The sequence below is a fragment of the Alternaria infectoria genome (assembly GCF_024043175.1).
Source record: "Alternaria infectoria strain BMP 0036 chromosome Unknown scaffold_37, whole genome shotgun sequence".
Taxonomy (NCBI): domain Eukaryota; kingdom Fungi; phylum Ascomycota; class Dothideomycetes; order Pleosporales; family Pleosporaceae; genus Alternaria; species Alternaria infectoria.
This window is the reverse complement of record NW_026250726.1, coordinates 176,288-185,865: the sequence shown is the minus strand read 5'-3', so window position 1 is coordinate 185,865 and position 9,578 is coordinate 176,288. Positions and strand designations below refer to the sequence as shown.

Sequence of the window (9,578 nt, the reverse complement as noted above, 5' to 3'; positions counted from 1 at the left end):
GCGTCACCAACCGTCGCCTTCTTCACCGCCTCACGGCCCTCGCATCGCTGATGGTTTCGCGACATCCAGCGGCCCGGCCTCTTGAAAAGCTTCATCACCTGCGGTATGCTTGCTTGTAGTCTCCCGCGCGGCATCTCGAGTTCAAGACAGCCAGATGCGTCGAAGAAGCGCGACGTGGTACCTAGGCTATCATCCCAGCAAAGCTATGCAACGAACAGCTGTTACGCGCACTCGCACAAGGCATATGTTTCAAGTGCTTGGCTCTTCTTCGACGCTTCGATTGATGACTCTGTTTTTGACGAGCGATTGACTGGTTCGAACAGAGGTTGCTTACGGAGGACTAATAATAAAGAGACTTTCGTTGGAGTCTTTCGCCCATAATACCAAGTATCAAGATAAATTCCACTGCCGATGTCAAACAGGTGAAAAGTGAGCGGTGATGTCTGGCTGAAATAACTACGCTAAGCGGTACTTGGCTTAGCCCATGGAGCTTGTACTCACCGTCGAAGATTCTTTGCTAAACCACAACAACAAACACCCGCACTACTCACGATAAAACTATCGAAAATGGCGCGCAAAACCAAAGCCGAGAAGGCGGCCGAGAGGGCGGCCAAGAAAGCGCAAGAAGAAGCCGCGCAACGAGAGATCCAAGAGCAGCAAACCCAAGAACGGCAAGCCCGCGAAGCCCACGAACAGCTTCACGCCCAAGAACAAGAACTCCGAGAACAACACCTCCGAGAACAACACCTCCTAGAACAAGAACAACAACACCAAGACTCCTCCGAGCATACCGACTCTTCCCGAGAAGCCTCGCCCGATTTCGACCAGGTACGCTTGCAAAATGGTGTACTCATCGCTCAACTAACACCATGAAGGCAACGCTCGATGAGGAGCGGGACCAAGTCAACTACCTCCTAGAGATGAACAACTCCGAGTTCCTAGAGAAGCTCCCGAGCAACGTCACCTCGTTCAGCCGAGCAGGTGCCATCCAGCTGTACTCCAAGCTACGCCATGCGGTCCAAGACCTTCAAGATCCAAGCGATGACGCCTGGTACGAGGGTTGGGAGCAAGGCGAGGCAGAAACTTGGGACCTAGCCTTCGCAGCTGGCTTCCACCGAGCTATGGTCTTAACCACCAAGAGTTCCAAGGAGCGTTCCAAGGTGACCCAAGAACTCAAGGAACGAGCGGAAGGCCTCAGCAAGTTGCTGAAGGGCTACAAGGGAGCCTCCGAGATGCCCGAGCCCTTCACGAATTGCAATTCGAGGACGCATGACTACTGCCTAGTAAAACCTTCCGAAATGGTGCCCAATCACATTGCGCACGACTATTTCAACCATTTTTGGAAGATGATTGTACGTTTCTATACATATTATCTTCTCGAAACCATGCTAATAATGTCCAGGAGGAGTGATATCCAAGAGTGAAGACTTTTGTTACTAAAAGTGCAGACTTTTATATCTAGGAGTGCAGACTCCTACGTTCGAGGGTGAAGACCTTTGTCACTAAGAGTGCAGACTTTTATGTTTGGAAGTGCAGACTTCCACGTTCGAAGGTGAAGACCTTTGCTACCTCAGGACGGCTAGGACACTCGAAGAGCGTTATGTTGCGCGACGATTGAGCGCATTGATGCTGTGGGGCGTAGCGTTGCTTTCCAAGACATCACCATGAGATGGTGAAGGGTGGTTCCTAGATAATTTTCCTAGCCACCGAATATAACTCCTGCTTGTGCACGAACGCTTATGAAGACCTGTAATAGTTCCATAATACCGTGCTAATGCTCTCAAAGAGATAGCGGAAGAGGTTCAAGGTTTATGCAAAAGTCGCTACAAATTAGAGTACGCTGTGTAGGGACATGTGCAGACGATGTAGCTGCCGTGGTTTGCAATGAGCATGTGCTTCAATCACTATAGATGGTTGATGTGCATTCAGGGAGTTGTACCGCTATTAACAGTCCTAGGAAATGGCTGAATGACAATAACGATGCATCGTATCAAGACATTGCGCCCGCAGAGAAAGTGTCTCGTCGAATGATGATAGTCCATTCAGGTATTTGGACACCTGAGTAGTACCCATCCGGCACCGAGCTCCGTGCACAATTAATTCAATACACATGGGCTCATACTTTGTGAGATCCACAGGCTTTACCACTATTCGAGGAGGAAGAGACCAGGCTTCTCCCGTCCTCAAAAAAAGACACACACGACAGCTCTAATGGGTTTTACCGGGAGGCAATGGAGCGCGGTTCAATACGCATGTGATTGTACGACTCGATTCAATGCGACAACGAAGAACGGATGAGCATCGCCCGGAACCGTGCTTGAAAGAAGATACCATGACAAGAAGCAAATGTGTTATCGTCGCGCACTAAGACGAACACTTGTCGGCCAGACATGATCTGCCATACGGAGCGACATCAGGATTTGGTACACTGGAGGTTTCGTCTTGAACAGGCCAGCGACAGCGAGTATAGGCGCTTCGGTATGGGACTTCTCCGACCCGTCACGTATGAAGCTTTCGAAGTCCCGGTTCAAAATTTCGAGATCGTCTGGTTCCCAAAATGAACTTCAAAGTTTACTATAGCGTGATACGTCAAGACCGCAATGTGGGTGAGCGATGTAGACTTCTGGGTTATCTGATTCCTATCGTAATATTCACGCGCTCAGCGCTTCTTATAGCTAAACTACAGCGCCTGACCCCTCCTCACATCTTCATCCCCCCAACCCTCCCCTTCTCCGGCTCCCCCTCCTCATTCTCATAAAGCGGATTAACCTGCACCTCCCTCAACCACAGCCTAAACGACTTATCCAACGTCTTCGCATTCATAACCGCGCAATCCTTGACCTCCTGCGCACTCAAATACGATACACCCTCTGCATCGCCCCCCGCAATCGCAATCGCCCTTTGTAGCAATATACAATTCTTCTGCGTATATATCGCCCGGTACACCGCTTCTTCGATGCTAGCACCGAAGGTTGTGAAACCGTGCTTGTGCTGTAGTACAACGGGATTTTCGGGGGAGAAGCGTGCGGCGAGAGCGGCGCCGAGGGATGCGTTTTTGATGAGGAGGTCGTGTTCGGAGGGCGCTGACGTTCCACGGAGACTGTCCATTGTGAATACCTTGGCGCCGCCCAGGCCCATGAAGCCCGCCATGTGGAACACGGGTCGAACAGGATGCGGTTCCATCGTGCCGTGTCCTACAGTGAAGGGTATGACATCCTCGGAATGCGAATGCACAACGCAATTCACCTTGGGAAACTTCCGCAGTATCTCCCCGTGAATATACCGCTCGCTGTATCCCTGCGGCGCGTCGGCGTCGACGGGCGTGGAGTCCTTGACCCAGTACGATATAAAGTCGCTCATGTTTTTGACAAGCGCCGGGGCGCCGGGGTCGTAGCCAGCGATGATGTATTGCTCCTTGTTGAGCGGGTGTCTTACGGAGATATGGCCGAATGCGTCGACGAGGCCGTGGTGGTGTAGGATGTGGTTTGCGCGGATGAGCAAGCGCAGTTGCTGCTGGAGCTGGGGTGGTATGGACATCTTGTGTGCTCGCGACTTGCGCTCTTTGGGCTGCGGCTGGGTTGGTGTTGGCGGGCCTGTTTTGAGCGACTCTGCGTTGAGGGACTCGGCTTTTAGCGATTCGGTGCGCGCTTCTTCGATGATGGATAGTTCGCGTTGTTTGGAGGGTCGGAGGTATTCTTCGGGTTGGGCTGCGTGGAGGGGATGCGATGCTAAGGCGCGTGGATGCGTTGCTTCGGCGGCGTCCCTTTGGGTCTGTTGAGCGGCGCAGTAGTTGCAGAGTACCATTTGGCTGTTCAGCACTTGGAGGTGTGCATTCTGCTGGGTATAGAGGCCGCTTGCCTCGTCTTATGGAGTTCGCGAGCGATGTTTCAAGGTGGCGATGGAAATAGTAGCGTTTGAAACCGCGGATGCCTTGGAGTCGCTAGCACTCTTCTTAGATCTTCACCTGCGTCGCGAATTTGGTGGTGTCGCCTGGGTGCGATGTGAGACGATGCGAAAGGCGAGTGACGCTTTGCGCCTGTCGTGCGCGATATCGCTGGTGCATCGTGACATGGTGGTGGATGGGTTGCGGAGGTGTTGCGGGGATGCAGCCGGGTCATTGGGCGCGCGTGAGGGGATCCGATCTTCTAGCGCCATTAGCCTTCCCGCCCGCGACAGCCCTGTCCCTCACTCGCCCCACATCGCGCGGCCCCCATTAACCTTCAAGTCCGCGTCTTGAAACGGAACACCGCAAACTCTCAGACTTCGCGACGTCGACTCTGTTTTATTAAACCTTCTGTTCGGAGCCTCGTCTTGACCGCCACGTAGCCTCGTTAAAGATGGCCGCCCAATACGTGCTGGCCGGCCTAGCAGCCGCGGGACTGGCCTTCTGGTATGACTTCAAGAGCTGGCAAAGCTTTGGTTCGCGATCCTCTCAGCCTGTGTGAATGCGATTGCTGAGTCGCCGCAGGAACTGGTGGCACGCCTCCAACATTACAAGGCTACATCAAGATCCGTCGATGGGGGCTCTACTTGCTCTATACGCGCCAGAACCTGCTCGATGCATCTCCAATTCCCGATACGGGCGCGTCTTATATCAATCCTCAGAAGGTGCCGGACCGCGTTGGCAGTAGACCAGGGCTTACAAGGTGGACACTACCACAACGCCAGTTCCCAGAGAAGATCACACCCGGCGCTTCCACGGTCCTTCACGATCTCATGCGCGAGTTTGCGGATACAAAGGCGTACTCGGAGCACATTGAGACGCGACCGAGCAAGACCGAAGGCGGAACTGGACCTGCCATCTACGTGAAGCCAGATGTCAAGACCATCAACCCCGTCGCGCACAAAATCTTCTACGAGGTCGCGCATGTGCATCCGGCAGAGAACTCACTCCATGTATACGTGAGCCCGCAAGACGCGAGACTGGTGATGAAGAGGGGCTGGGGACAGCGCTTTCCAGTGACTTGGCTGGCACCGCCAAGCTGGATCATGGTGTATGCGCCGAGGAACGAAGAGGAAGTGGAGACTGTGAGGGAGATCGTCAGGGCTGCAGTTTGCCATGCTGTCGGGATGAATGTCGATGCTGGAGTTTGACCGAGCGGGGGCGCGATACCCAGAGGTGCTACACATGGTCAGTATAGTCGAGCGCAATTGTCCAACCCATTTCATGACTATACTTCTCGGAGACGTCCAAGACCCATGCGTAGACTGTGTTGCGTTCGATGTCTGGGCACGGCACTGAAGAGGAGAACCGACGCCGGACGCTAGTAACAACGGCGCCCGCCGCATCCGCCGCATCTGCATCGCATCCCCCACTCTCTTGCGTTAGCTTACACATGTCGCCCGGCTTGAACGACCCTGCAGCATGACTATGATCCGACATGCAATGTTAAGACCGCTGATGCCGCGACCCAGCGTCTCTCGAAACTGACATCGTGTCCTGCCTCCACCGTCGCAACCTCACACTTCTCCAACCCAACACCGCATCCATCCAACATGGGTAGCATCGACACCAGCCTGAAAGTCATCGTCATCGGCGCCGGTGTGTAACCAAACCTTCAGCACAACAAACCCCCACTAACACACCAAGGCCCCGCCGGCTGCGCGCTCGCTCACGGCCTCAAAAAAGCAGGCATCTCCTTCGCCATCTACGACAAAGGCGCCGACGTCTACCGCCACCGTCACTGGGCCTTCACATTAGGTTGGGCACGACCATACCTCTTCGACCTCATCCCAGAAGAGCTCAGCGCGCAGATCAACTCATGTCAAGTCGACCCCTACGTCGACTGCGCAGCGTTCGGCGAAGACCGAATCGTGATTTACAACGGCCAGACACGGGAGGAGGCGTTTGCGTTCCCGATACCAAAGGCGCGCGAGATTAATATTAGAAGACTGCGCATGCTGTTAGCTGAGCAATTGGATGTGCAATACAGCAAGAGCTTCTCGCACTATGAGACCATGGAGAACGGCGGAGTGAAAGTCCACTTCGAAGACGGCACAACCGACACCGGCACCATCCTCATCGGCCTCGACGGCGCCATGTCAAAAGTCCGCCGCTGCCTCCTCCCCCACTCCGGCACCATGGACACGCTTCCCTTCGCCCTAATGAACTTCAACGCGTCCTACACCGCCTCCCAAGCGCTTTTCATCAAAGAGCGTCTACACCCACTCGTCGACATCGCGATCCACCCCGCAGGCCACTACATCCGCGCAAACGTGCTCGACATGCCCGATAAGAAAGACGCGAGTACCTGGACGTTTCAGATCCTGTCCACCTGGCCGCTGAAATATGTTGAAGACCATGATAACGAACACGGGCGGTTGGAAAGGCTTAAAGCGCATGTGAAGCGGGATGGGTGGGCTGAGCCATACAAGAGCGCTATTGAGTGGATACCAGAAGACACACCCGTGCTGCGCGATCAGCTCAAGATATGGAAGACGGTGCCGTGGGATAATCACAACGGGAGGGTTACGCTGTGCGGCGATGCGGCGCACGCCATGACGTTTCACCGCGGGCAGGGCGCCAACAATGCTTTTTATTCTGCGCATTGCCTTGTTGAAGCGTTGAAGAGCGTGCAAAGTGGGAGCGCGAGTTTGAAAGATGCGGTCACAAGTTATGATGAGAGTATTTGGAAGAGAGGCGCGAATGAGGTTCAGATTTCAAAGGCGCAGACCTTCTTCACGCATGATGGGTTAGATAACTTTATCAATAGCCCGGTTATGCGGTTGGGAACGAAGCCTAGTCATGCTGCAAAGACTGAGGGGTATCAGTAGCTACACAGAGCCACATCAGCACAATCAAAGACGGCGGGCCTCGTTCCCTGTCTCTACTTTCCTAATAGCCTTTCCCGCCGCTGCGAAGTCGAACGCGCTCGTTTCGCATGAGAAGATTGCCCTTTCTGAACACAGGACAGCATGCTGATCAGACGATAAAGACTTCTCATCTTCCGATTCGCCCCCCGCCGAAGCTTCGTCAGCACTGTCGTGAGCAGACACTTCTGTTGGTTCTGGGCTCGGCAGGATTTGTTCCGAGTACGTGCCGTCATCTTGAGCATGTTAGCATGTCGTTCTTCCATCAAGGCCGATCCAGTCATAGATCATATCTTCATTCTGTGGCAGCGGCGAGATGTTACGAACGTCTTGTAGAGCTCGCAACCCTTCTTCGAAAACCTTGAGCTTTTCGCTGCAACGCGCTCGCTCTTTCGAATACTCCTCGCTCTCGGATGCCAGAGCAGTCACAGTCGCATCGTCAATGTCGATAAGGTCGGCTGGCGAGAATAAGTCGGGAAGGGCTTGCATGCAGCGCGCTTCGATGGCGAGTACAGTGAAGTCGTCGATGATCTTCTGAAGTGCAACCCGCCAATATTAGAGCCCATCCAGAAGCATGCGCAACTCGTACCTATCTGTTATGAGGCCGTGGAACTCGCATAGTTGTCCGCTTATCCACGTTGATGCTCAATCTGTGAGTCTCGCCATTGTTGTAGTCACCTCCGAGCACGCCCTCTAGTGACTTCTGCATCTCGTGCACACGTCGTCGGCTCTGCGCTTTCTGAACGTTGTCCGTGAGATAATGGTTGTACGTGATGGGGTGACGGGCTTGAGAAGTTCTCCCACTTTCTCGGGGAGCTCAGTGGTGAGCTTCTCCAACCGCACCTGGATCAACTTCCTGAATAGGCCAACAAGGATTGTGCTATCTGAGACTTGCGGTAGGGCTTTGCGAGCGATGAAGCGAACGGCACGAAGGATGACCTGCAAGTATTGTTCGACGAGCTCTGCCTAAAGTTTATGGCGCGGTCTCCGAGAGCTTGGACCATCAGAGGTGAAGGAGAGTAGAGCGTCGGAGGAGAGCTTCGGACTAGCGCGTTTGGTTGTGTTTTCAAATTTGCTCTCGGTTTTACAATCTAACACCTCGCCTTGCAACACCCCATACCATTCCCTTTTTTCCCTATATATCAACAATCGCCAGTTCCTAGTGATGACTGTCGCCGAAGCTCAAGCGGCGGCAGCGCAAAAAGCCCAAGCTGTTCACCAGCTCACCCTAGACAGCCGCGGCTCCGATGCTACGCTGGCCCAGAACCAGGGCGACGTGGTCAAGCCGGTTCCCAAGAACACGCTCTTCTTCGTGAGCAAGAACCCCAAGGACTACAAAGTAAGCCTGTTCGAATCATTGTCTTTTCGCAACGACCTAACAGTCTCAGTACGAGAATTGGTATTTCCTCCACGGAGAGACGCTGAGGTCAGCCTTTGGCTCAGCCCTAGCGAAACGCCTAGTCGACGAAGGCCTCATCTTGTGCGATGAAATCGAGGAAGACGCCACCGAGGAAGAAGCCACCGAGGCTAAACCAAGGACACCGAGCAACCCCGCCCAAGAGAAGGCGAAGTCGCCTTTACCCAAGCCCCTAGAAAAGAAGACCCAAGGACCAGCGACCAAGCGTACCGACGAGTCCAAGTGGGCTTTCAACACCGTGGCGGGCGCGGGTGCCCTCACCGACTCCTTCGGTAACCTCAAGGTCACCGATAACCGTCCTCCTAGACGACAAGGCCAACCCTTGTACAGCGCACCCAAGAAGAACTTCGCCCCCGAGAAATCCGCGCCCAAGGACCCTATGTTCCAGAGCCGCAACCCGAGCCACTACACCGTGGACATGACCACGCGCTCTGCGGGACCTAGTGCACCGCATCCTAGATACGCCTATTCGGAACGGGCACCTAGATACTCTTATGGTACATACAAGACTGCGCAGGGGGAACCCTCGCACGGAAAGATCAACATCAAGATGCTTTCCAACCTGTGCGAAGCCCAGTGGTTTCAGTCTGGGTGCCTAGATCCCCTATTCTGCTTCGACTACCTATTGCACGGTCGTTGCGCCATGATGCAGGACTGCTTCCTGCGCCATGTGATGCCGCAGGGTGACGAGCTTCCTAGTCTACGCTGGTTCAACCCTGCTCTCTGGCGCACCGTCGAGACGGTCAATCGAAGGCGGCGTTCCGAGGATACCTGCACGGCGACCAGGCTCTTTCCCAGTATGTATATCAGCCCTCATATATCTTGAAATCACTAACTCCGCATAGATCAGGAGACCGCTATCCGAAACCTGCCTGGGTTCCCTAGACCCCCCAAAGCTTCTGTGTCTGCACCTGCGGCTCCCGTCGAGCCCAAGAAGCGCGCCTTCGGTGGTGATTTTGATGGCATCTAGAAAGTGAATACTTTCTCATCATCCAAGTGTAGACTTGTCCTAGGAAGTGAAGACTTGCTCGCGATTCCTAGAGAGTCTCTTTACAAGTGTAGACTTGTATCTTCGATGAGTGCAGACTCATCATACTTCGTATGGTGTAGACTATTTCTTTAGCGAGTGTAGACTCGCATCTTCGATAAGTGCAGACTTATCATACCTTTCGCGAGTGTAGACTCGCATCGTCGATGAGTGCAGACTTATCATACTTCGTATAGTGTAGATTATACCTTTCGCGAGTGTAGACTCGCACCTTTGATAAGTAGCAGGAACAGCATTACATTCGATCTCGCACGTTTGCATCGGTGATGCTAACAGTCTTTACAAGCAAGGCGTTAATATGTT

The 9,578-nt window shown here is 53.8% G+C and overlaps 5 protein-coding genes across 5 annotated transcripts; 4 read left to right on the top strand and 1 right to left on the bottom strand.

Moving 5' to 3' along the window:
* Positions 1 to 567: 567 nt before the first annotated feature.
* Positions 568 to 1,411, top strand: J4E92_010534 (uncharacterized protein; the record flags this gene model as incomplete). The annotated part of the gene is made up of 3 exons (XM_051501871.1): positions 568 to 828; positions 876 to 1,352; positions 1,403 to 1,411. The coding sequence occupies 3 exons, from the start codon at positions 568 to 570 to the stop codon at positions 1,409 to 1,411; spliced, it is 747 nt and encodes a 248-aa protein (XP_051347973.1).
* A 1,289-nt stretch (positions 1,412 to 2,700) lies between these two features.
* Positions 2,701 to 3,804, bottom strand: J4E92_010533 (uncharacterized protein; the record flags this gene model as incomplete). Its single annotated transcript, XM_051501870.1, has 1 exon — positions 2,701 to 3,804. The coding sequence occupies one exon, from the start codon at positions 3,802 to 3,804 to the stop codon at positions 2,701 to 2,703; it is 1,104 nt and encodes a 367-aa protein (XP_051347972.1).
* A 533-nt stretch (positions 3,805 to 4,337) lies between these two features.
* J4E92_010532 (uncharacterized protein) lies at positions 4,338 to 5,094 on the top strand (the record flags this gene model as incomplete). Its single annotated transcript, XM_051501869.1, has 2 exons — positions 4,338 to 4,419; positions 4,469 to 5,094. 2 exons carry the CDS (start codon positions 4,338 to 4,340, stop codon positions 5,092 to 5,094), a joined length of 708 nt encoding a protein of 235 aa, XP_051347971.1.
* Positions 5,095 to 5,496: 402 nt separating this feature from the next.
* Positions 5,497 to 6,774, top strand: J4E92_010531 (uncharacterized protein; the record flags this gene model as incomplete). The annotated part of the gene is made up of 2 exons (XM_051501868.1): positions 5,497 to 5,542; positions 5,591 to 6,774. 2 exons carry the CDS (start codon positions 5,497 to 5,499, stop codon positions 6,772 to 6,774), a joined length of 1,230 nt encoding a protein of 409 aa, XP_051347970.1.
* Positions 6,775 to 7,975: 1,201 nt separating this feature from the next.
* J4E92_010530 (uncharacterized protein) lies at positions 7,976 to 9,197 on the top strand (the record flags this gene model as incomplete). The annotated part of the gene is made up of 3 exons (XM_051501867.1): positions 7,976 to 8,149; positions 8,199 to 9,024; positions 9,073 to 9,197. The coding sequence occupies 3 exons, from the start codon at positions 7,976 to 7,978 to the stop codon at positions 9,195 to 9,197; spliced, it is 1,125 nt and encodes a 374-aa protein (XP_051347969.1).
* Between the last annotated feature and the right edge of the window lie 381 nt (positions 9,198 to 9,578).